The 26,797-nt window shown below is 39.9% G+C and overlaps 3 protein-coding genes and 1 long non-coding RNA gene across 12 annotated transcripts; 3 read left to right on the top strand and 1 right to left on the bottom strand.

The window, feature by feature from the left end:
* Window positions 1–58: 58 nt before the first annotated feature.
* On the top strand, window positions 59–4,801 carry LOC132798961 (uncharacterized). 2 transcript variants are annotated; one of them, XM_060811002.1, is made up of 5 exons: window positions 59–792; window positions 850–1,215; window positions 1,287–2,957; window positions 3,018–3,158; window positions 3,226–4,801. In XM_060811002.1, exons 1-5 carry the CDS (start codon window positions 156–158, stop codon window positions 4,698–4,700), a joined length of 4,290 nt encoding a protein of 1,429 aa, XP_060666985.1. In that variant the 5' UTR covers window positions 59–155; the 3' UTR covers window positions 4,701–4,801. The 2 variants fall into 2 exon arrangements, with proteins under 2 accessions (XP_060666985.1, XP_060666986.1); XM_060811003.1 differs by having other exon boundaries at window positions 3,018–3,152.
* Window positions 4,802–5,125: 324 nt separating this feature from the next.
* On the top strand, window positions 5,126–9,180 carry LOC132798965 (translocation protein SEC62). Of its 2 annotated transcripts, none has more exons than XM_060811015.1 (4): window positions 5,126–5,284; window positions 6,912–7,739; window positions 7,797–8,143; window positions 9,025–9,180. In XM_060811015.1, exons 1-4 carry the CDS (start codon window positions 5,249–5,251, stop codon window positions 9,116–9,118), a joined length of 1,305 nt encoding a protein of 434 aa, XP_060666998.1. In that variant the 5' UTR covers window positions 5,126–5,248; the 3' UTR covers window positions 9,119–9,180. The 2 variants fall into 2 exon arrangements, with proteins under 2 accessions (XP_060666998.1, XP_060666996.1); XM_060811013.1 differs by lacking the exon at window positions 5,126–5,284 and adding an exon at window positions 6,300–6,515.
* Window positions 8,951–13,674, bottom strand: LOC132798962 (uncharacterized). Of its 7 annotated transcripts, XM_060811006.1 has the most exons (4): window positions 11,548–13,674; window positions 10,212–11,436; window positions 10,021–10,155; window positions 8,951–9,951 (listed from the first exon to the last, which is right to left on the bottom strand). In XM_060811006.1, exons 1-2 carry the CDS (start codon window positions 13,271–13,273, stop codon window positions 10,322–10,324), a joined length of 2,841 nt encoding a protein of 946 aa, XP_060666989.1. In that variant the 5' UTR covers window positions 13,274–13,674; the 3' UTR covers window positions 8,951–9,951; window positions 10,021–10,155; window positions 10,212–10,321. The 7 variants fall into 7 exon arrangements, with proteins under 7 accessions (XP_060666989.1, XP_060666988.1, XP_060666987.1 ...); XM_060811005.1 differs by having other exon boundaries at window positions 10,021–10,152; window positions 10,212–13,674; XM_060811004.1 differs by having other exon boundaries at window positions 10,212–13,674.
* Window positions 13,675–17,704: 4,030 nt separating this feature from the next.
* LOC132793742 (uncharacterized) lies at window positions 17,705–18,578 on the top strand. The gene is made up of 3 exons (XR_009633146.1): window positions 17,705–17,935; window positions 18,011–18,146; window positions 18,207–18,578. It is a non-coding gene; the product is annotated as an uncharacterized LOC132793742 (long non-coding RNA).
* The last annotated feature ends 8,219 nt before the right edge of the window (window positions 18,579–26,797 follow it).

The following is a 26,797-nucleotide window of genomic DNA, read 5'->3' on the forward strand; positions in this document are numbered from 1 at the left end:
CTACGTATTAACTGTAAATGCTTATTCGCCTGTGATTTTGACAATTTAAAAATATTTGGAGACGGAGTTGCCTTTCAATATGTAGTATAAATATTAGAGTTACAAGGATTTCAGATAAGAGAATTTATTAATTCTCTTTCCTAAGCTTGACTGACATGTGGCTGCAAATATGGCGGAGCATGGCTTTGCTCCTTCTAATAGCAATCACAACTAGAGCCGCCTATAGGGATCACGATGTGTTGCATTTGATGAATCTACAAGTGTACATGAATAGCGAAGTGCCATATGGAAAGGAGACGTTTGTGGTGATGGCCATGTCCGTATTTCCAAGAGATACTGTACGACTACGTCTTTACGCAAAGAGCTACCTGTTGGCCTATCTTCTGCTCAGTGCTGATGAACAGACAATGCCACCTAAGTTCGAGAAGACGCGCCGCATTAGCAATGTTTTGAAGGAGCTTCAAATAAAACCACCACAACCTGTGCTTTACGAAACTGCATATTTTGCAAAAATTGCATCAATATTCTGGGATACTGACGACGATCTAATGACTCTGACGGCAGTGATTCCTAAAAAACCCATGATCCCCGAAGTTACTGTAGAGGTTGCTTTCAAGGTTACTCTGCCTAATTACTGTGTTCCATTGTTAAAGATGATTCATTGCGGCGTTGCTCAGAATCCCCAGGAAGTTATCCCAACTCGCAGCACATCAATTACTACGATATTCAAGGAGAAATGCAAAATTCATAATGTGACATTAACGTGGACCATTTACGATCTGTCCGAGACGGGTGAGTTTGGATTGCTTGAACAACAATGCCGTTATTTCAGAAAGTATTTGTTTGCAGAATTATTGTATTCAATTCGGAATCAACGCATGATTTTTACTTTAAAGCGTTTCAGCCTGACTCAAGTGCCAGCTGCTCATGAGCTCTGGCGAAATCTTTTCGTGATCAAACCTCAGGGCGTCTATGAAGGCATTCCCTTCATGGCCCGTTGCTATGTGGAAATGGTACAATCCAAGGTCGAGGCAATTATTCACGGTGGTCGACATCGCGAAGCGAATGTAGCAGACGCACTTTTAATGGATGGATCATCTAGTCGCGATTACTCTAAGCCCAAGAAGATTCGACAATTTAAAGCTTATCACTGGACCTGTACATCAGAAGACGATTATACAAATCGGCTTTGTAGATCGCCAATGGGGTTTAAAGGTGCCCTTTAATATAGAATTTCTGAATTTGATCGAGTCTTGCATACATATAATCGAATTCTCTGCCTATAGGCTCAAAACTTGTAATACCCAGGGATAAATTTCTTGTCAACTGTCAATACGATTTCACATTGACGGTGGCTGCCAATAACAATCGAATGATCAAGTCAAAGGCATCCCAATCGGTACAAATGGTTAACTACGGAGTACTGCATGTGACGATTGTTTGCATGTCGAATTGCGCCAACCGTCAATACAACCCATTAAACAAGGTGCGCCTTAGGGCCAGGTGCCTGAATTGTGGCACTCAGACCATCAAATATGCATGGTATGTTGGCGACCAGTATACCCTCAGCTCTGAGAATATGACGATGCATGTACGTACGATGGGAACGATGGCCACCATTAGGGTAGTCTTGCAGCTGGAAGATGGACGCAAGGGAGAGGATCAGACGGACCTAATGAAGACAGTGGTTCCTGTAGGCGGCACGTGTGAAGTGAACCCAAAAGCCGGAGTTGAGGCCAGGACTCCTTTTTTTGTCTGTTGCAGCGACTATGTAACTGACCATAAACCCATCGAGTTTTTCTATTATGCCGATCGTGTGTTGCTCAACAAATGCTTGCAATGCAATTGCCCAGTGCATCTGCCACATAATGTGAATCAGATCAAGGTGCTGATATGCGATAGCTTGCTTACGTGCCGCACGAATTTCGTGGATGTAGAAGTGACGCCACTTGAAGATCCTGTAATCGATACCCCAGAGGAGATATGGCAATACATCACAGAGGAGCCGAACGATATTGTAGACATGATGGATCGTGGTTTAAATATGCAATTTTACCAGACACTCGAATCGTTGGCTTGCCGCCTCAATACTGCTGAAGGTGGTGAGGTATTGATGCGAGCCTTTGAGAACGCTTATCCCGAATCTCTGATTACGCTCGGCAAGTTGGCCAACTTAACGCAAACCTTCGGTAAGAGGTTTACGCCCATTAATATCCGGGAGCATAACTTGTTGACCAAAACGTTGGCCAAACTAAACGAAAACTTTCAAACACTGTACAACAATAGAGGGCGAATAGAGATGACTGAGCAACCATATATTAATGTGACTGTTGCTTGTGTCACCGTCTACGAGATGATGGATCGCATTAATCGGAAAATTCCACGTCCACCGCAACATATATACGATGAATATCGCAAAGCAATCAATGAAAATAAACTGCAACAGGATGTTATTGATCGACTCAGGGAGGAGATAAATGCTTTCGACGATGAGGAGGCTAAGAACCGTTCGCTACGCTGGTTGAATGCCAAGTGGGAAACGGAACGGCTCTATCGATTCCTAGACTTGGCTCGACAACATGGTTTGCAAGGGGATCCCTCTGAAGTAGGTTTGGAGGCCGTTTCCCTAGAAATTCAGTGTTTTTATATTGAAGCAAATCGCCACTACAATATCAAGACTAGCGATAGCATGCACGTTGTGTTTTTCTCACCCGAACTATTGCAGGAAACCAAGGAACCTGAGACCAATTACATTTGCCTTAAGGTCCTCTCGACAACACGCGAACTTTATTGGTGGTACCCAGAGGAGAAGCAACCCAGTGCCGTGCTGCTCTCTGTGCGCATCTATGTGTATGAAGACGAGTTCAAGGAGGAGCGCCGCTTATCCGACAGCGACATTCGATTCGTGACTACTGTGGGCAAGTACAAACCAGCCCTGGACAAAAACGACTCTATTAGTAAGCGCTTCGATTGCAATTTCTATTACGATTTTGTTTGTTTAATCTCTCATATTTCAGGTGCAGGTGCCAAATATATGACAAAGATAAATGTAAAAAGTGACATGACGGGTGACCTAGGCATAGACTTTAGCCAGAATGTCGCACGTAGCCAGGCGGTGGAGGAGGACGATGACCTCATCTTCCCATCGGATGGTTTGTGTATTAATGGTTTCGAAAAGTAATTCTCATAACACAATATACTTAATATATTTAAATCGCAACACAGATACCAAGCCTCAAAATAAGGGCCGTAAACCTAATTTAGATGATGAGGAGGATGAATATGTGATCTCGGATGCGGGAAGATTTATTCACTGTCTGGAGTCGGGCACAGTGAACTACATGCAACAGGTGCGCCTGTATCGCGTTAGTATTGAGGGCCATGCGATGGTAACGGTGCGCTTTAAGGAGTCATCACATGAACTGCAAGTGCTGCTCTACATCGGGGCCAGACCAAGATCATGGAGGGATAAAGTGTCCAGGGCCAGTTGCTTTGTGCCCTCCAATTCAAGCAACAAGATCATGCTCATTCGCAATAAATGCCCTGAAACCAAACGGGCCTATATGGCATTCCAGATCAATGGTGCAGGGGATTACCATGAAGACGAAGACACGCCGGTGCCCAATGGTCCGGCTAGCTATGCATTTGTATTCCAGGAGCGCAGCTGTGATTATTGGAAATACAGTTTGTCAGAGAGCTCGCAGCACTGGTCCCACGACCAATGCTATCCCATACTGGAGTTCCAGAAGAAGGGCACTCTCCATTGCGAATGCACTGTGCTGGGCACCTATACCAGCTATGTATATCATATCCCAGCCACTGCAGTGCCATTGGACGCGGATCGTATAGACATGAATATGGTGTTGCTTGTTTTCTATATCGTAATCTTTACACTGATTTTCATTGGGCTGCTGGTGCTGGTCATTTGGTTCAATAAGCGTCCCACCAAGGCGGTCATTTGTGATATGAGCGGCTTGAACACAGAATCTGGTCGGGATGTACATGATCTATTGATATTTGTGAAGACTGGTGGACGCATCAATGCCCAAACTACGGCTACGGTGCGTCTCATCTTTCAGACCACTCAACGGGCCGAATTACAGTTCACAATCATGCAGGATCCAGAGCATCCTCAGCTAACTCGGAATTCCACGTACGTGCTTCTGATTCGTACACGTGACATTCGTATTCCAACTCGAATTGCGGTTGCTCACAACAATGCGGGACGCTATCCTAGCTGGTTTCTGCGACGCATCGAGTTGGTGGATCTGCAGCATCAGATGAGCCAAGTGTTTATAGTCAATCGATGGGTGCGCCAGAAGTTTCTCATCCTCAGCTCGTCGATGGTTCTTAGGTTTGGAGATAATCGCGTAGTCGAGAAGTGGCGCGAAAGATTCTTATCCTCGTTCGAAGTGTTGTGGATCAATTGGGGGCTTTGGCATCCGTTGACCGGGAAATGGCGAGATAGCAAGTCCTGCAACAGTTTGTCGCGAGCCCAGCGAGTTTGCGTATTTGTAAGTAAGATGATGGTCATCTACTGCATTGTCGTCTGTTTGTTTGGACATTCGTCGCGGCATTCCGTCTATGAGGATCGCAAAATTACCATAAAGGGCAAAGATGTATTGTCAATGTTCATCTATTGTTCCATTGCCACAAATTTAGTTCACTTTATTTTCGTTTCAATTATTCTATCAAATTAATCGAGCACTTAAATTTTGTAAAGTACATATGTAAGTATTTGTGTTTATACAAAAATTTTAATGTGTTTATTTCGAAAAATAATAATTTACTTTTACAAGAATTCAAAACTTTATTATATTTTTTATCGGAGTGTAACCACAGTTAAAATTTCTAAAATATACGTTTTAATGCCGAGTGTCAAAATACAGCAACTCCAATTGTTGTCAGCTGGGACACTTCATATGGTATATTTGTAAGTTTACAAAATGTTTAGACGCCGTATAACATTTTTTTCACCACTACTATCAAATTTAACATTTGTTTTTTTAGGTTGTCACTGAATTATTTGTTTCATTTAAAAGAATGTACGCTGTTCACCTTCATAATACAAGAATATTTCAGTATTTTCGTTGGCTTTATTTAGTGCGTTGTGTATTTGCTTTATACAATTTTGTTTTTCCTCTTTTCGTACGCCAAGTTCGTCGGTCGTGCGTGTGTGGCAGAAATATTAAAAAAAAAATTTAGAATCAATTAAAAGCCTCTGATACTACGCAGCTGTTAAGCAACAATGTCGGAAAAGAAACGTGCACGTCGTCGCAAAGATGTAAGTCTGTGGCCAAAACGTAATTTAATGAACGCAGCCGTGCGTCGCAAAAACAAAATTCCATATCTTGCGTGATTGCTGCGTTTTAGTATGTTTTGTGCATATGGCTTGGTGCGTGCGTCTGTGTGTATGCCACAGTGCAATTGGAATGATTATTGTGTTTGTTTTCATTTTAATCTGTGACATACCGACAAAACATAGGGCCTAAAATCCTAGCTAAATTGCAAAAAATGCTAAGCTGATTTGATACGTGTATATTAAACTCATATCAGCGTATTTCAGCGGGGGCAAGTTCAATTCAAACCATGCGGCACAGCTACATATGTGTATTTTGAATATTATGGTGTTTTGTATACGCACACACACACAAGAGTAAATATGAGAGAATATGCGTGGGAGATGCATCTGTGTACTGAGTTTAACCCCCTGCTGCTGCACGCGTCTATTATTAACTCTCTAATTCAAATTACTGCTGCCACATCATCGCTTAAAAGTGCACTTTTGAGTCTTTTGTATAGACAATTTTCCATTTACACAGCTTTATTTGTCAAAGAAGCAATAAACAACCCCCGTTCGGTGGCACTCAGTATTCAACGCAATTCTAATACACACAATTAAACAGCTGTGCTCGGCTTGTAAACGTATTTGAAAATCTGGCAACACTGCTGGTTTGGAAAGCTGTTGGTTGTCGGTTGTAAAGGAATGAGGTGGAAGCAACAATGTGTTGGTGGTCAACAGAGCGTCTGTTTATGATGAGGTGTAACGGTGATCATGAAATTACTCTCTTGACTCTTGCTCTCTCACTGAGACTCATCTCGTCTCTTGCTTGGTCTTTCTCAGATGCACCCACTTATCAGCGGTTTGTTTTTTGATTCTGTTGTTGCTCGTGCTCTTTTTTTTTGTTGTTGGTGTAGTTGGGGAAAGTTTCTACCACAAATGTATGTATGAGTTGAATAGTGATCGTGAGCTGAGTGTGGATTGCCACTTGTTTGACCAGACAGCTTACAGCTCAGATTTAGTACTTTCTAGACTTGTTTAGCGATTGCTACACGTCACTTCATTTCACGGCAAAATAAAAACAACCCAATACTTAAAGTAGTATTTACTATACTATCAAAATCGACAATATATTTAAATTGTAGCAATGAGTGAGGACGAGCGATTCTCGGACAGAGATCTTTATGAGGTTGAGGAGGAGGAAGAGGAACAGGAAATCTTCGACGATGGCTTGGTATTATTAATAATCAATATGCAAATATACCAACATAGATACAGACAAACGTAGTAACATCTATGTATGTATGTACATATGTCAGTCAAGTGTACAGTGTGACGAAATGCGGAATTGGTGTCGTGGCCTAAATTCGTTACCTTAACGAAAAACAGTGAAATATCTCGTGTAAATTAAAAAAAAGTCAATAAGAACTTGCTGTCTAGAAAATGAAAGTATTTTTTATTTAAATTGAAATGGAACATTAAAATTCGTTGCTGAAGTAAAACTTGCGGTACAGATTGATTATGTTATAAGACAAGATTTTAATGTGCCTTAACTGACTTACTATAAATGAGGTTTTTGTATTTTGCCAAAGTTTTAAATTTTTTAATTAATTTGCCTCATTGATTACAGGAATATTCCGAGCCTGGCCAGCAGAAGGTGGAAAAGCCTTCAAAAGATGAAAAGAATGTGGCAAAATGGCTAAAGAAAAATGTGAAGACAAAGAAAACGAAGTTTCTGAGTCACATCGTCGAGTACTTCACTTCGAGCAAGGCGATCGATGCGCTGATGAAGTCCAAATTCGCCGAGGGCGATGCTCCATTGTTTACCACTAGGGAACAGGCAGTGGAATTTATGGATATTATGCTGGAACATAAGTTCTTCCATCGCGCCAAGAAAGTTCCGGTTACATTAGACGAACTTCGCGGCAAGTCGGAAAAGAAGTCGGACTCTAGCAAAGCGCAGGATAAAGAGAAGGAAAAGAACGATGGTAAATCAAATGCAAAGTCCTCTAACTCATCGTCAGAGAAGAAAGATACCGATCCAGAGGGCGATGGTGGTAATGGAGTGCAAACCATCGTGGCTGACAAAAAAGAGAAAAAGAAACGCAAAATCCGCCTGGACATGCATCCAGAACAAATATTTGTAGATGGTTCTGAAGCATATGTTTGGATCTTTGATCCCATCCCATTACACTACTGGATATTTGGCTTCTTATTGCTGTTGGGCGCCGTTGGCATTTGCATGTATCCGTTATGGCCACCAATGCTACGCAAGGGCGTCTATTACTTGTCCATAACCGCAGCCGGATTCCTGGTCTTCATACTGGCTCTGACCGTTGTACGTTTAATTATATTTACGATCGTGTGGGCTCTGACTGGCGGCAAACTGCATTTCTGGATCTTTCCGAATTTGACCGAAGATGTGGGTTTCTTTGCTTCATTTTGGCCGCTATATGAGGTTCGTGAGTTCAATTTTTCGATAAGCAGACATTATTATCAATATACATTTTTACAGAGTAATTATGTAAGCGATACATCCGCATCAGCATCATCTAAATCAGAAAAGAAATCCAAATCAAAATCGAAGAAAAAGGAGAAAGATAGCGATGCCGAGGATACTGTTGTAGATGGTGATGGTGACGGTGAGGGCGATGCGGATGCCTTGCCACTTGAACCGGAAAAAATTGAGCAAATCAAAGAGCACGATGCCGATATGGAAGTGCGTAAGCGCCGTAAGGTTGGTGCTGACGATTATGAAGAGGATGATGATGATGTTGGCGGTGATGCGACTCAAAATGATGAGAGCGAAATATCATCGTCACGATTGGACGCCACGGCACAAGCCAAGGATACCAAAGCTGGGTAAGCAGGTTGCATCAATTTGCGTATCATTAACGTTTTTCAACGCATTTGCTCGAATATTTAATTTATGGATCTATCGGTTTCAATATAAAACATATGTATGTATATGCTTTTATGCAAGTCATGTCACATTAACTTTAGTTGTTGTGTATATTGTTCCTTAATAAATTATACTGTATGATTTCAAGACACATTATGTGTTATTATTCATAATATTTGTTTACATTCACTTAATTTTGATTTGCGAATTATTAATGCATGCATTATTCTCCTTCATAATCGATCAAAACGGTAGATGGTGCGTAATCGAGAAGCAAATTTGTTGGACCAAGTGAAATTTATCGTAATTGAAATAATCTCTATTATAATAATAAAATCTAAAGAAAACAGTTAACAATTAAAAAAAATGTTAAGCTTTACGAAAATAGTAAAAAGTAGAACTACATATCAATTTTGTTATCGAAGCAAAAATAATGAGAGTTTTCATTATCATACGGACCAATCTGTATATGTGGTATTCATATAATCTGTGACTCACATACAATTTGAGTATAAACTCCAAACAGTTCCATCAATCTCGAATACCGGTTACCATTTTTTTGTTACCTTATTTAAGCAGCTCTGGTTGCAGTCTGCTTTAAGTTTCTTGAGTTTTCTAGTAACTTTGTAAAGTGTGGATATTAAAATCAAGACTAATACAATTCACAATTAACTGAGTAAGTTTTATTAGTTTGACATAACATAACCCATACATACATACACAAATTCACAATAAAAATATTTTGACATACACTTTCGCATTAAAAATTGTATTATTTGCTTTAAATAATAGGCTCACTATATGTATCACAACTCACTAATGATTACTTTCTTTCTTGCAGCACACCCCGCAATTCGGAATCAGACTCTGAGAGCTCTAGCAAAGATTATGAGATAATTAGTTCAAGTGAAGTGCAAAACGTTGCGAGCAACTGAGGGAAAAAACATTGATAATTAAAAATAAAGAAAAAAATCATAATAAATCTATGCTTAATGTATTTAAATAATCCACATCTGATTCTAGCTAATTTATAAGGCAAGAAGAAACAATTCGTGTTATTTCCAAAACAGAAATAAGTATGACATGTGCCGGGCTTTTCCGCGCATAATACAAAGGAATTCATGTGAAACTGTATTTGATATTATTTTCTGATATTGTGCCTGAATACATGACATTTCCTAACAATAATGTTAACAAAGATTATGGCCAGAAGCACTTTAGCGATTAACTTTTTATTTTGTTGTGTTTGCTGAAGGCTAAAAAAGTTCTCAAAGTGTTAGCTTTTTAATTTCATAAAGATGCAAAAATACTATTAATATTTTAGAGAAATATACGCAACTCAGAAAATGTTTTCATATATTATTTGATTCCGAGTGGCAAGCAACGATTGCAATTGATGTTTATAATGTGCAAAATTATGATTATACAATATACGAAAATATACTTATACAATATATTTAATGTACGATCGATCATTTACTTTAAATGTAATTAAAGAAAGTAACATTGAAATTAGTAGTTTAAACACCTTAATAATTATGATATGATTAATAAAGCTAGGCAATTCTGATGTGAGAAATCTTCAATAAAATCGTTTTTTGTTTTGTTTTTAATTAAATAAATGGTCAACGAATGGATTCTTAAGAAATATAACTTATAATTCATCTTTAAACTGTTGCTCCACATGATATTGATCCAAAAAATGATTTAAAAAGTGCCACGAATGTTGAGGAAACAGCAAGCCGAGTATAATAGTTGAACCAGCAATCTAAAAAATGTGGATATGTTGTGAAAATATAAGAAAATATATGAAAAATATAAGAAATATAATACTTACAAAAATAAGACACCGGGCTAGCCAATAAACCAGCCAGAAAAAAATGCTAACCAAGATACTTAAAACAGCAGCCGCAGGATTTCGGTAACGTAAGGCAATTCCTTGTTTAACAATTTGTGGAGATCTACACATCTTCTGGGAATTAAATCAAATAACTTATTAAACCATAATATATCATAACACAATATTACCTTTAATACTATCTTAAAATATATTAATCTGTTTCTATTGCTGTTATTTTAATATATACACAATCTATGCTATTGTAGGTTAATCCAAGTACTATGCCCCAAAATTCGATTCAATTTAAAAGACGAATAGGTTTGATCATCATTTCGTGGATTTTCTTTTGAACTAATTCATTGCTTATCCACGTATCCTGCACTTCTCTTTTCTTATGATCCGTTTGTGCATTATCATCTTCGTCTGCCGATCTGTCGTCGTTTATTGCAGACTTTAACTCCTGCATTGTTTTCGATTTTTTGCGCCGCTTTCTATAACTAAACGCATGACCTGGCCACACTGCAAGCATTTGTCGTTTTGAAGGTGTTGTATTGCTCTCCAATAAAGAATCTTCAAAATATTTACTTGATTCTGATGTAGTCGAAAACTTAATATTGTATTCGTTTGCTTTTACTTGTCTTGATACAACTTTTCGAATATCAGGAATTCGGAATTCGATTAAGCCGCAATGTTTATTTAATCTGAAGTTTTCGAGTGTGCAATATTCTACACGCCCCATTTCTACGGTATATGAAGTCATCTTGGGTTTAATAATCTCACTGCACTCAAAGCGAATTGTTTCAATGGTGCTCGCCACCTGGTAGACGGTTGGAAGCTTTGCCCCTTTGTGGATCAGTCTTCTTTGCAGGAGTGCCAAAAGTTCAATATCTCTTGGTAGAGGTGCAGACTTTAGTCCATCAAGCACAGATCCTACTGATGTATTGCATGATTCGAAAATTGTTGAGGTAGTTACAGATTCTTCCGAATTTTGTTGAACATTTTGAATACGTTCTTTGAGGCTAAACGATTTCTTTGACTCTTCATTGACAGAGTAATACTTATTCTCGAAGGGTTTGGTTAAATTCATAGCTTGCATCTTAGTGTTGACATGTTTTTCATGGCATGTTTTCGGTGCTGATTTGATGGTTTGCTTATGATGCATCTTTAAGCAGTTAGACATAGATAGTCTTGCAGTCTGCCTTGCATTGGAAGCACTAGAATACAATCCGCAACTATTCTTGTACTCTACTTGGCTTGCCCGATGTAAGCCACATTTTCGACAGTTCCTATTATTACTATTAGATGATACAATTTGATTTATCGATTTCTTACCCTGAAAGTTGTGTTTTTTTGGAAACTGGTTTATGGCACCGTAGTGTAGATTCTCCGCACTTTTAAGTGGTTTCAATTCATCTGTAACGATTGAAATTACTGCAGAATCGTCTAAGGCTGTTGTAGTTTCTGTGTAGTGCTTGGCCTTAAAGAATCTTGTGATGAAGGACCATATCGATGTACCGCCGTTACCTGTAAGATGTGATGTCTCCCTTTTTCCTAGGTATTTGGCATTATTTCCATTGGGCAACACATTAATATACTTTGCATCGCCAGCAGATTTATTTGAAGTATTTAAATAAAACTCATTAGACATATCATTGGAAATGTGCAATTCTGGCAAGGGAGAATCTGCACTAGTCTGCAAATTGTCCTCAATGTCGTTATTGAGTATTGTTGAAGGAATACTATTCTCATTAGTGCCTTCAATGTGCAGATTGTTCACAAATTGGAGCAGAACCTTCACAGATTCACTATGCTTATCGATAATCCCGTCCGACTTCACTTGGGTATCCATTAAGGAAGCGTCTGTTTGGGCCAATAACGAGTTCGGATCGGGTGTTGCATCATCTGTTGGATGTTGATCTATTAGCCATAGGAGTTTTTCCATTATGGCGGTGGGACCCATATCAGCATCATTTGATTTCTTGGTAAGCTCCGGTTCCTCATCGTCGCAACTACGTACTGACTCCTCTCGCCCGGGCAGCGTTGAGTTGGTACTCTTGTGGCTGCTGCTAGAGGCGCTGTTGTCAGACAGACCCGACAGTGCCACAGCGTTCATCATCTCTCGCATTTGAAGTGGAGGACCCGCAGTGTAACTGTGACATTGACGCTCAGCAGGTGGGGCCGTTGGCATATCGAAATGCGCCGACGATGTGGAGCACTCACTGCTTGGCTCCGAATCAAATGTGGATAGTTTAGTGCTGGGCAAATGGTTCCGGCTTTGAATATGCAAAGCTCTCGGCTGGAGCAGCATTTGGCGAACACCCGGTCCGACAAGCGCATCCTCAGAGGGTCCCTCGTAGCTATTAAATGGTGAGAATTGACTAGCACAGCTGCTGTCTTTGGACACATTTTGTTTGGCTGGAAGTCCACCGCCCTTGGCACGCACCTTATGATCTACCAAAATCTGGGATACCACACGCGACAACGGTGGCAAGGGGCGGCTGTAATGGGAGCACAGAGGGCGATGAAGGGATGGTCGCTTCGAGATGGCACCGCTGGCCACATCTGTGATGGGTTTGTCCAGAGGTATTAAGTCGCTCACAAATAAATTCTCCGGCTGGGGGTCACGTGGCGGCCGAGTGAATCCATTTTGTGCAAAGGCCACGGGTTTGGGCATATTATTGTCGGGTGGCTCCCAAACAGATTCACTACCGTTGACTGGCGGCGAATTAGAAGGCGGTGGTGAGGGGGGCGGTGGTGGTGCCATTGGCTCCACATGGTTGTTTATCATTTCATCATGTCGCTTGGCGTGCAATCTTTTTGGCTTCCGGTAGTGGCCATGGCGACCCATGTACACTCTGTTGCTGGTGCTGTCCTTGACTTTGGGTTCTTGCTGAACTATCGACGAAGGCTTCGATTGGCGACCGCACTTTAGACAATTGCTGTTTAAGTAAACAGGCTTTGGCTTCTTGTCCGCCTTGTTCAGCTTCTGGGGCATCACATACGCATTAGTTTCCTCCACAACCCGTTGCACTGGTTGCCTATGCTCTGCTTCAGGCTTCTCCTCATCACTGGACGAGGTGGAGCAAGCCTGTGGGCGCCTGCGTCGACCGCACACCTCGCACCAAACCTTGGGAGTCGGCGCAACGTGGAGAATTGAGCGCGGCAACTTCTCACAGAGACACCAAAGCGTTGAGGATCTGTACATTTTATTTTGCGAGTAAAGCGAGTACAGTTCATATAATCGAAACATTCAACAATTAATTCGATTTCGTCTCGAACACAAATTTTTGTTGTGCTTCCGGAAAATTCCAGAACTCTACTGGATGCTTTTGTACTAGTCTATAAAGCCTGCTTTTGTATAGGAATATTTTGTAAGATAAACTTTCTATAATGGTAGACTTTAAACACAAATATTGAGATAACTGTTTTATGCAACACGTTGAAAATGTAATTTCGCAAAAAGTTTAGATTTCAGTGTTACAAAACAGCATATGACTAATCGTATTTCCTTAATGTTCATTCAGTTACAATTTGGTTTCGCAATAAGTTTAGATTTCAGTGTTGGAAAACAGCGCATGACAATCGTATTTCCTTAATGTTCATTCACAGTTACAAAAATAAGGTACAAAGTTTGTACTATGTACATACTCAATATTGCTAAACAAAGTATATACTATACTTGATTTATACTTGATACTTGTAATATAACTATGTATGACGGTGTTTATGGTTCCACTGATGAAACTTTTTGTTTCCTCTTGTGTTAAGTTTCGACACTACTCGAAATATTTTCTGAACAACTGTACGCTTTACAAATGTACATACTATGTAAATGAATGGTTAGAAATTGAAGAACGATTTTGTAGATGCAAAACTATTGTGAACTATCACGTACATATGTACATATGTATGTAGATCTCAGATTTGCTTCATTTTTAATATTACTTACAATGCCATTCACGTATAGTATGTATTTGTGTACATACTCACATTTTATGAATTAATAATTGCTCATACTTTTAATATAGCAACATATATTTATATATTATTATTGTTTCATAAACAACCACGACCCACGTACTAATTCAATTTTCCTGTGTTTCATTGATTACTTGGTTGCACTTGCACTCACTCTTATACATACAATATAAGTATGTGCATACGTGCATGTGTGAGTGCATTGCATGTATTATAAAATACATTTGCATGTACTTGGACTTACTTACATACATACACATATGTACATATGTATGAAGGTAAGTGTATGTAGATGTATGGACACATGGCTTGCGTGTCATTCTAAGTAATTTTCGATGTAGCTTGTGCAATTATTAAACTAATCAACAAGTGGCGTTGAAATACATTTAAATAGTATTTAGACATTTACATATTTACCATTTTACATATTTGTATAAAATTAAATGGTTTGGGAATTTAGGAAAAGGCATTAAAAGCAATTACCAAGCGAACTGATTACATAATTTAATTAGTTAAAATACGAAACATTTATATTTATTTTTGTATGTGCAGTCAAGTATGTATGCTTTACATGAATTTCTGTAATGTCAACAACTTGTACTTCTGATTGATTTGTCATATTGTAAATGTGTTTGCTTCCTCTTCAACAAACAACTACATCAATTAATAAAATATAATATTTAATGCTAACGACTAAGACTTGCACGATATCTATCAAAGTTACTGATAGACTTTGAATTTCGGAGACTATAGATATGTATTGACGTTCCTTATACATATAACGAGTATGCAGGATATTTAAAGCCAAAAAACGCATTAAAAGAGCATTGGCCGCAGTCTGCAATCGCTCAGTGGGCATTTCCGGCTCATTGGATAGAGAAGGCAAAAGGCGTTTGGTTTAGAGTACGCAATGAATGCAACGAGAACTCGCACTCGTACTCACAACGAGTTCCCAAATCAAGTGTAACTATAAATTATAAAAGCATCCGTTATACGATTACGTGCACCCATTTTGAATGAAAGGGCAGCTGTCGGGAATTTATGTTAGCGATTTGCCCATAAAAATATGTATGTACTATATAACAAATGATTATCACAATTCTCAATTACTATATTATATCATAGCCGTCTTTTCGGGGCGTCTAATTGTATGAAGTATTCTGTATTGGGAATTCCTTATAATAACAACACCATCAAACTGCAATTCGTTGGCTGATGAGGGAGGTCGCCGCCTCGAAAATCAGTAAAAAGTTTCTTGGTTGCTGGCGCAGGCATTTTAATGCATTTTTATTGCAATACTTTTAGTGTTCCTTTATTTTCGACATTTTTACTTTGCTCTGGAATTTTCAGTATGTTCTCTTTCCGGGTTTCTGTTTTTTGTGTTGTTTTTTTCTGGCTGGCGTGGCTTTTAGTTGGCGTTTATTGCGTTTCCTTCAGCATTTAAAACGCGAATGGGTTACTGTAATTTAATGTGTGCCAACTATTTGAGGCACGCACGCACACAAATACACACAAAGAGGCGTGGCTTATGGTCAGACAATGCATTTCAATGAATTCGCAGGGAAGAAAAGAGTTTTAAAGTGCCGAAATAAACGATTTAAGTAACGAGGTTTGTTTTGTATACTCGTGGGGAATAACAGGGTACAAAGTAAGAAAGACAGTAGCAAGTGTTGACTGTAGGAGGCCTGTTTATTAATATTTCATATGTCTAACTTCCGGTTTATGTATGTACATATATACATATGTATATTGAATGCTTATACATATATTATTATAATAATTAATATATGAAATTTCATTCTTATTTACTATTTATTTGTATTTCGTAGTTAATATAAATATTAAATTTAATTGTATCAGAATTATAACTAGATTTGTTAGCTTATTAATAATTATTACACCAAATTTTATACTCGCTACATACTATAGGCTTTAAGAGTTTTATTACGACGAAGACGAGACGATATAGCCATGTTCGTAAGTTCGTCTCTCTGTGTTTAAGAACATCTACATCTCAGAGACTACAAGATATACAGCGACAATTTTTGTTGGCAACACTTGTTATCGGTTCAGTTTATTTTCGGTTCTAGGAACAAACATCGTGTTTTTAAGGATAAAGCGATTTTCAGTACAAAAAAAAAATACCGTCAGTTCTTATGATTGCTAAAAATTGCAATGCGATCCGATAAAAAATTTAAAATTTATTCAAGAAATTAATATATAAAAATATAGCTTTAAAAATAACTTAAATTTTTTCGGTTGTGATTTTCCTCAACACCTTTCCTTAACGGGTAACTTACTTTCGAGCACACTTGACTATATTTTTTTTCTATACAGGTAAAATGCCTGCATTTAATTTTAGGTTTCTGGTATACAAATAAAAATGTCGTTTGTAAAATATTTAGTGCTATAAATTTTGAGTAATTTTGCTTTGTGAAAAGTTCCACTTGAAAATAATTGAATAATAATAGTCACCATTTTACGGTGCACATCGATTGCACATTGATTGACAGCAACTATACTTTTAACATTTTCTGTTATCCAAATTATTTATGAGCTGCAACTGAACTGCGACAGCTCCTTCGTCTTTGCACCTTGAGGCTTAGACAGAATTTTAATTGAAATTTCGTACTTCCTGTTACGTCCTGCTAATACAAAAACAATTTCCGACGTTTTTTGGGTGTATTCGTGTGAATGTACCACGTACATACTTGCATACTATAGTATTTATTTTGGCAAGCCAAAGGGAGCGATTGAGCCATGCCGTTGGCGTGGTGGTCTTGCACTTTTTATTCGCCTGGCCAGCTGACTGAAGCGCCATGAAATATAAAAGTCAGCTACGCTCCTCTGCAACGTGACTTGTGCGTGTATGTCGGCGTGCATATGTGTATTGGTCTCGGTGTCGGTGTCGGTGTCTGCTGTGCCACATGCATGAGAGAGCGTGTTGCAACGCACCAACTGCTTACTTATTTAACACAATTTGTACATTTCATAATTCAAGACGGTGTCTTGAAAGCCGGACAGGGATAGGGATGTTGATGTGGATGAGGATGAGGAGGTGGATATGAATGAGGTTGTGGCACGGGTAAAATCTATGGCTGTGGCTGCCACGCATGCGTGGCCACCTCATGCCACGAGGGTTAGAGTTGTGGGAAGTTACTTATTTGATGGAACGCTCGTATGCAGGTCGACAGCATTTTGGGGAAGTACAAGTATGAGTACAATGTGTGGATGCAGCTGTCACTTGGAGTTTGTTTCGGTAAGTGGAAAGTGTTGTTAGGCATCTTGAGAAGGTGGCATGCAACAGTAGAAAGAGCTCCCAGTTGCTGTAGTTGCAATGCCAACAGTACTGACCCAAGTCCCTCATTGCTGTTGTAGCGGCGACTGAAGAGGAAAAATAAAACAACTAAGAAATACCATTGCAATATCAGCTGTTTCAGGGACGCTTAGGAATTGCAATATCAGATGTAGCAGGGTTGCTTAGAGATTGCGAGATCAGCTGTTGCAGGGATGTCTTAGAAATTGCAATCCCAGCTGCAGCAGGGCTGCTTAGATATTGTAAGATCAGCTGTTGCAGGGATGTCTTAGAAATTGCAATCCCAGCTGCAGCAGGGCTGCTTAGAAATGGCAAGATCAGCTGCATCAGGGATGTTTCGAGGAATTGCAAGAACAGCTGCATCAGGGATGCTTAGAAAAGCTGCAAGGTCAGCTGCATCAGAGATGATTAGGAAAGCTGTAATATCATCTGTTTTGCATTTCCTGTAACCTAGATGGAATGCACGTTAAGTGGCTCACATTCTTTTCGTTCGAAACCGTCGTAGAGTGCAGACGCGCATATAATCACGTTCCGTGGGAAAAGTTTTTTTTGGTGCGGGCAAAGGCGGCAAGTGCTGAGTCGAGTTGGTTATTCAAAAATTATATAAAAAAAATCCTCGTAAGTTTCCGAATATTCGGATGTGACGGATTTAGTGAATTTATTCTTATACACAAATCTAAAACATTTGTTTAGTGCGAAACGACGAGTGCGTACGGAATAAAAGAGCGAAAAGAGACAGCCTAATTGGAGTTCCGTTGCTGGCTGCTGAACGCCGGCGCAACTATTTTTTTTTATTCTTTTCTGTGTTAATCCCACTGGAAGTTGGCAGGTGAATATGGGGAAGATTTTTGTTTTGTGTCTAGGGTATTTATTGTGGCTGTTTTAATAGGCAGTTCGGTGGCAGCCCACACCAAGTACCTCAGGAGACCTCCATGCGGAGGCGAGGAGGTTAGGATCGCCGAGTTCCCTTCAGTAAATTGTGAGAAAACAAGATGGCCGCTTCGTTATTCTATCTAACCTAAAAGGTAGCAGAAATCCAATCTGTTCTGCCGGAAGACGAGCCGTACGCATGGGCGTAGAAGTCTGAAGTTGCGGAGCCATGAGAGCCTGAGGCTGTTGAGCCGAAATCATCGTTGGAATATTTTTGAAAAGTTTATATCATTTTTCCTTATTTTTGCCAAGCTTGCGGCACTTTCCCCTTCAACTGGTATTCTCTTAACCTCAATCTGGTCGAATAATTAAAAACCAATTAAAAATGTCTATTTTTATATTATAGTTTTATTTAATTTTTATCCTTTAATTTTTAGTTTTAATTGCCCTTCGAAAGAAAAGACAAAAGAAAAAGTAGTGAATGCAAAAATAATCTGAAGTGTATACCTTTTAAAAGAAAAATATGCAAGAAAAGTGAAGTGAAACGAGAAAACTAAATTGGTATGAATATAAAAGGAATTTTTTTTTTTATTTTTCTTCTATTTTTTTTTTGTGTGAAAATTTCCTCAAAGATAAGAAAATTGGCCATCAATTTGTTTAAATTACCATTCTCGCACAAAAGGTCAACTTTTATGAAAAACTATGGTGACAAATTCTTTTACAGCAAACCTAAGCAGAGATCGATCTTTCGCCGATGGATATGCCGTGAGTGATTTATTTGTACATTTATATAACAATTTTCATTATTCATTTACATAACATCTTCTCAACTAATTGAACCAATCGAAACCGACCTAACAAGAATTTTATTTACATAATTTATTAGAGCTGATTTTTTTTTTTTATATCTAACGTAACACGCAAATTCGTAATATCCAAAAAAATTCATCTCATTAACAAATCATTTTTGGTTTACGGTATGATTTCATATATTTTTATTTTTTATATTCTTGCTGATTTTTGGTTCACGCTTTCACTAACTCACAAATTATAAAAATTGTTAATTTAAATAAGTTTTATTAACACACAAACACATGTATCGCTTGCCATGATCTTACAATTTAGAATTTTTATTAACTTTAATTTTTATCCGTCTCATTATTATAATTATCTTTGCTAATTTTAAGTATAGAATTATATATTGAATTAATTGAAATATTGTCTTACTTTCGCTCACTGATCAATACGTCCGGTCGAAATTACCTAAACATTTCGCTTATATAACCAATCGGTTTGCTTGAAACTCCGAAACGGGAAAATCATGTTAAAAATCGTATTAATTTTAGTCAAAATTTTGTTTTCGCTAAGTATGAATTAAACTAAATCATGGAATTCTAATCTTTCTGTTTGAACTAAGCTGATGTCTACCCGGATGTAGGGTGTCCAAGGGATCACCAGAGCAATGCTCTAGCGGCCGGTGATCATAGGTAGGGTGGGCAACTCACAAGCACAACAACATCCGTGTCTTGTTAAAAAATTTTAGTCTTCTCTCTGTCTGTCCGCAATTCTTCTTTCCCGAATTTATTTTTGAATTCTTCCGGTCTAGTTATCTGTTCCATCTATTTGTCGCAAGCACGCTCAATTCTGGATTTAATAATAGTAATGTGTGGTAAGTGATAGAGTCCGTCCAAGCAAGACCTCCACCCCCAAAGCCGACGAGCAGAAGCCGGATCCTATAGCGTGCCCCGCTAGAACAGACTCTCCGATTTTTGTACATTTTGTATCGTTACACACTACAGTTATAATTCATTATTATTATTAAAGAAAGTGGCGCCCAACGTGGGGCCTTAATGGAAAATTTTATTCATTGAGACTCACAGAGAATAAATTCAAAATCCTTTTCTATTTCTTTCAAGACTTTTTTTTTATTCTACACTTGCAAAAATGTTCACTGAGTTTCAATTGTCCTGGAATACAGTTGTATGGATAGTCAGTATTCTTAGCTGTCCGGACAATTGATATTCAAGCGAGTATTTCCCTAAAAATTAGAAGAGATGATGAGGTGTTGCTCAAGCTGAGGAATACAGAGGTAGCGAATAGGCTTTGGCCTAACCCTGGCCCAGTTTGAGGCACCAAGTCATTGAACTAGCCACCATTTTGAAATAGAAAACGTAATCATACTAAACTGTACGGAATATCGAAGCATTACTTGCGAGAGATGCTCGATCCAGAAAAAGTTGTTACAATTTCTACTTCTTTCTTTCTCCAGTGGCATACTACTTCTCTCAGTCGCGACCTGGAATACGGAGCTGGCTTAGAACAGGCCACCGGCCAAGGCCGACTTAAAGAATGTAGCTGCTTCCCTTGGGGTAGATTCCAATCTTACTGGAATTTAATCCTAGAATTTTATTATTTCTGAGAAGACTGATAATTAACGATACCCTACGATGGGTGACATCCAGCAAAAAGTTCAGTTTAAGAATCTTTCAAAAAAAATCTTAGGGAAAACATATATCTTTATGAAGTTTTGATGAGTTAGGCGTATTTTCTCTTTAACATATTATATATTTGGTGATAATTTTGATTTCTTATTACAGTTTTAAATTTTTCCTTGAGTTTGAGTTGCAATCGCTATAAAGTTTGGTTAAACCTGATTTAACCAGAATATTTCCGAATAGTTCTTGGTTAAAGATTGTATTGGCCAAAGTGTACAAATGGGGTTAGATCGTTCTCCGGAAAAAGGAGCCGAAGGAAGCTCTATTTTAGTGTGTCCGATTTGTGACGGGGAAGTTAATGCCGCGGAGGTATGTCGAGCAACATGCTCCCACGAATTTCACAAGCGGTGCATAGAAGCACATTGGAAGAAAAGCGCGCAATGTCCGATTTGTAAAGTGGTTTGTAGGCCGAAGGCGTCACAACCAGTAGAAAGTCAGGATCGACTAACTCGAAGTCAATCCAAGAATAGGAAAAACACGGATAGTGAGCAACAAGTATCCGAGGAATTGGCGTCAACCTCAGGATTCATTGCAAATGCAAATGAGAGGGGTGAGAACAATTCAAGCGTCATTTCGGCTAGTGCTATCACGCTGCTAGCTATGGAACGCAGACTGCTCAGTACTCTGTCTGAAAAGATGGCAGAGTTAGTGCAAACAGTGGTAGTGGAGAATATAACTAGAGGGCTAGGATCACAAAACTCTAACGTAGGTAACGTTCAGAGTGAGCCATCCAATTCACAGCCATTAATGACTGGATATAATAGGGCTGCTACAGCTGAGACTGTGTCTGGTCGTGCTCCTATCTTTTTAGAGTCTCCAGTTTCACAGCGTAGCGCATCATCCGACTTATCTAATCGACCCGATAAAGTAGTGCAAATACTAAATGGTTGGAAGATTAAGTATTCGGGGAGAGGAATGTCGGTGGACAATTTTATTTATCGTGTCGAGGCTCTTACAAGAGAAACATTAGCTAGCAATTTCACTATGCTATGTAAAAATGCTAGTGTCCTATTTGAAGGGAAAGCCAATGAGTTCTATTGGCGTTACCACAAAGCTCATGGCGAGGTCCGTTGGGATAGTTTCTGCACGGCTTTACGGCTACAGTTCCGACAAAGCCGGGATGATGGTGACATAGAAGAGCTAGTTAGGAGCACCAAGCAAAAACCTAACGAGTCTTTTGATTCCTTTTACGATAGGATATCGGAGCTCATGGATCAGCTTGAACAGCCGTGGTCTTCTCTTAAATTAGTAAGAGTCCTTCGAAATAACCTTCGTCCGGAAATAAGGCACGAAATTCTAAATCTCGACATAAGATCTGTGACTGAGTTGAGAGAGATTTGCCGTAGGCGCGAAGCCTTTTTGTCAGATGTAAAACTCAGTCAAGGATATGGTAGAAGCACTCCGTTCAAGCGCGAAGTTTCCGAGTTCGCGACAGAGTCCAAGTTTCAAGAAGAAACTGAGTCTGAGAGCGAGAAGGAGGTAGAGGCTTTCTCGTTAGTATGTTGGAATTGTCGTGAGGAGGGACACAGATACCAAGATTGTGTATCGGAACGGAGGGTTTTCTGTTACGGTTGCGGAGCGGCCAACACATACAAACCAAGTTGTGCCCGGTGTTTAAAAAACCGACAACCCGGCACTCAGAAGTTTCCTCCCAAAAAGAAGACCTCGAGTGCCGGCCGGAACCAAGCAACGATGACCGACGAATAGTCGAAGAGGTTATCGTCGACCCTATTCAGGCTACAGACGAGCTATCAGGAAGTGCAAGTCTTTGGCTTCATAATAAAATTAAAAATTTAAATAATATTGATATCCCGGAATTTAACAATTTACCAGACTTAGAAAAAAGAAAATCGCGGAGCGGAAAACGAATCAAATCATTCTGGCGAAGAGTGCAGGAATGCCAGTTTGGTCTGGATTATATTAATTCTCGTACTACAGGATCAAGAGATCCTCGACCTTATGTACCCATTCGAGTATTCAATCGAACTGTCTTCGGTTTATTAGACTCAGGCGCCTCAATAAGTTGTTTTGGGGGCATGTTAGCGCCCGAAGTGATAAAGAACCAGAAGTACAAATCAATCAAGGGAAACGCGTCAACAGCTGATGGAAGATCCCAGCAGATAGTGGGGCATTTAGAGATCGAGGTAGAGTACAATAATGTGAAAAGAATGCTGAGAATATACGTAGTCCCTTCACTAAAGCAGGATTTATATCTAGGTATAGACTTCTGGCAGAGCTATGATCTACTGCCAAAAGTCTTAAGTATTTCTGAGTTGGAGTCTGCGGACACTAACAGGACAAATGAAGTCGACCAGCATAAGTTATCCGAAATGGATCATTCCAAACTACGTTCCGTAATCAGTTGTTTTCCGTCTTTTGCTAAAGAAGGTCTAGGGCGAACTAATTTAGTTACACATACGATAGATGTAGGTACGGCCAAGCCTGTCAAGCAACGTCATTTCCCGGTTTCACCGGCAGTAGAAGCGTCCATGTACGCGGAAATAGACCGGATGTTGCAACTCAACGTAATTGAAGAGTCTGAAAGTGCCTGGTCGTCCCCAATCGTCATGGTGACGAAGCCCGGAAAAGTAAGAATTTGCCTCGATTGCCGGAAGGTGAACAGCTTCACCGAGAAGGATGCTTATCCTCTTCCGCAAATCAGCGGAATTCTTAGTCGTTTGCCCAAAGCCAAATTTATATCCAGTTTGGATCTGAAAGATGCCTATTGGCAAGTCCCGTTAGATGTTGCATCTCGCGATAAAACGGCTTTCACGATCCCTGGACGACCACTTTATCAATTTAAAGTTATGCCTTTCGGGCTGTGTAACGCGACAAGTACGATGTCCCGTTTGATGGACAAAGTGGTACCAGCGCATCTCAGAAATGAGGTGTTTATTTATTTAGACGACTTATTAATAGTCTCTGCAACTTTTGAGAGACATCTAGAAGTTCTGAGGGAGTTAGCCTTACAATTGAAGCTTGCAGGATTGACAATTAATGTGGGCAAGAGCCACTTCTGCATGCGCCGGGTGAAGTACTTAGGTCACATCATTGGAGACGGTGGGATTCGTACCGATCCTGACAAGGTGGAGGCAATAACAAATTTCCCTTTGCCACGGAGTTTGCGGGGACTACGGAGCTTCATGGGTCTGTGCGGGTGGTATCGGAAGTTTGTTCCGAACTTCGCATCAGTTGCTGCTCCGTTGACAGATTTAATGACTACAAAGCGGAAGTTTAGCCTTACAGAGGAGGCCATAAGAGCTTTTGAGGCACTAAAGAAGTGTCTGAGTGAGGCACCAGTGTTGGGTAGCCCTGATTTTTCGAAACCGTTCGCCATTCATTGTGACGCGAGTAAGACAGGGGTTGGAGCGGTATTGGTCCAAGTCTCGGAGGAAGGAGACGAGCGTCCTATTGCTTTCATCTCAAAGAAATTAAACAAAGCTCAGCGCAACTATACAGTTACCGAGCAAGAGTGTCTGGCCGCGATAGTGGCTTTGAAGGTTTTTAGGGCATATGTTGAAGGGCTGGAGTTTAAGATCATCACTGATCATGCGTCGTTGAAATGGTTGATGTCTAACCATGACTTAAATTCGAGGTTGGCCCGATGGGCTTTAGCATTGCAGAAATATCGATTTAAGATTGAGCATCGGAAAGGAACTCTCAATGTCGTTCCAGATTCACTGTCGCGAGTCAACGAGGAAGTTATCGCTGCAATAGATTTGCGGGAAGGGTTTCTGGTGGATTTAAATTCTGAACACTTCAAGTCTTTGGAGTACGTGGAACTGGTTCAGAAAGTTAGTGCGAATCAAAACAATTTTCCCGATCTAAGAACCGATAGTGGGTACCTTTATCGGAAAGCCGAACATTTGACGGGAGAGCAAATCCATGATGAATTTGCATGGAAACTCTGGATCCCTAAAGGATTAGTCCCAGAAGTGCTTTCAAGAGCGCACGATAATCCGTTGGCTTCCCATGGGGGGATGCACAAGACCATAGAGAGGGTAAGACGGTATTACTTCTGGCCTGGCCTCGTGCCCGATGTAAAGGCATACATTAATTCATGCCAGATCTGCAAATCGACGAAAGCTCCAAATCACGTGTTACGACCGCCACTAGGTAAAGCACCGGAAAGTCAGCGGTTTTTCCAACGTCTTTTTGTAGATTTCTTAGGCCCATACCCTAGATCTCGAAGTGGTAACATTGGCATTTTTATAGTTCTTGATCATTTCACCAAATACGTATTTCTGAAGGCAGTAAGAAAAATCGATAGCAGCGTGGTGATAAAATATTTAGAAGGAGAGTTGTTTATGACTTTTGGGATTCCCGAGACTATTGTATCGGACAACGGGTCCCAATTTCGTTCTCACACATTCCAGAAATTGATGCAACAATATGGTATTAGTCATACGCTCACCGCTGTGCATTCGCCTCAGGCTAACGCCTCGGAGCGGGTAAACCGTTCGGTAATCTCAGCTATCCGAGCCTATATCCGGCCGGATCAGAAAGATTGGGACGAGTATTTGAATAAGATTAGTTGTGCGTTGAGATCCTCGGTGCATGATAGTATAGGTACGTCCCCATACTACATGGTGTTTGGGCAACATATGATTACCTCGGGGACAACGTACTCTCTTTTAAGGAAGTTGAACTTGTTGGACGATCGTTCATTGAAGTTCGATCGCTCGGATTCGTTTGAGATTGTGCGAGAAAAGGCGTGTAAGCGTGTGCTAGAAAAGCATCAGGAAAATGAAAAGAAATACAACTTACGATCCCGTATAGTATCTTTCACGGTAGGCCAGGAAGTGTATAGAAGGAATTTTAAACAAAGTTGTTTTAAAACTGGGTACAACGCCAAATTTGGTCCATCCTTCGTAAAAGCCAGAGTCCGAAGAAAAGTAGGAAATGCTTATTACGAATTAGAAGACTTACAGGGGCTATTAATCGGTACTTATCACGCTAAGGACATTCGTCAGTAACCCGTCTTCAGTCGTTATCAGTCTAGGGTACTATTGAGATTATACCCTAGCCTGATTCTTCCGGGGGGGCTTTGTAGCGGCGACTGAAGAGGAAAAATAAAACAACTAAGAAATACCATTGCAATATCAGCTGTTTCAGGGACGCTTAGGAATTGCAATATCAGATGTAGCAGGGTTGCTTAGAGATTGCGAGATCAGCTGTTGCAGGGATGTCTTAGAAATTGCAATCCCAGCTGCAGCAGGGCTGCTTAGATATTGTAAGATCAGCTGTTGCAGGGATGTCTTAGAAATTGCAATCCCAGCTGCAGCAGGGCTGCTTAGAAATGGCAAGATCAGCTGCATCAGGGATGTTTCGAGGAATTGCAAGAACAGCTGCATCAGGGATGCTTAGAAAAGCTGCAAGGTCAGCTGCATCAGAGATGATTAGGAAAGCTGTAATATCATCTGTTTTGCATTTCCTGTAACCTAGATGGAATGCACGTTAAGTGGCTCACATTCTTTTCGTTCGAAACCGTCGTAGAGTGCAGACGCGCATATAATCACGTTCCGTGGGAAAAGTTTTTTTTGGTGCGGGCAAAGGCGGCAAGTGCTGAGTCGAGTTGGTTATTCAAAATTATATAAAAAATCCTCGTAAGTTTCCGAATATTCGGATGTGACGGATTTAGTGAATTTATTCTTATACACAAATCTAAAACATTTGTTTAGTGCGAAACGACGAGTGCGTACGGAATAAAAGAGCGAAAAGAGACAGCCTAATTGAGTTCCGTTGCTGGCTGCTGAACGCCGGCGCAACTATTTTTTTTTATTCTTTTCTGTGTTAATCCCACTGGAAGTTGGCAGGTGAATATGGGGAAGATTTTTGTTTTGTGTCTAGGGTATTTATTGTGGCTGTTTTAATAGGCAGTTCGGTGGCAGCCCACACCAAGTACCTCAGGAGACCTCCATGCGGAGGCGAGGAGGTTAGGATCGCCGAGTTCCCTTCAGTAAATTGTGAGAAAACAAGATGGCCGCTTCGTTATTCTATCTAACCTAAAAGGTAGCAGAAATCCAATCTGTTCTGCCGGAAGACGAGCCGTACGCATGGGCGTAGAAGTCTGAAGTTGCGGAGCCATGAGAGCCTGAGGCTGTTGAGCCGAAAT

Source organism: Drosophila nasuta, chromosome 2L (assembly GCF_023558535.2).
Source record: "Drosophila nasuta strain 15112-1781.00 chromosome 2L, ASM2355853v1, whole genome shotgun sequence".
Taxonomy (NCBI): domain Eukaryota; kingdom Metazoa; phylum Arthropoda; class Insecta; order Diptera; family Drosophilidae; genus Drosophila; species Drosophila nasuta.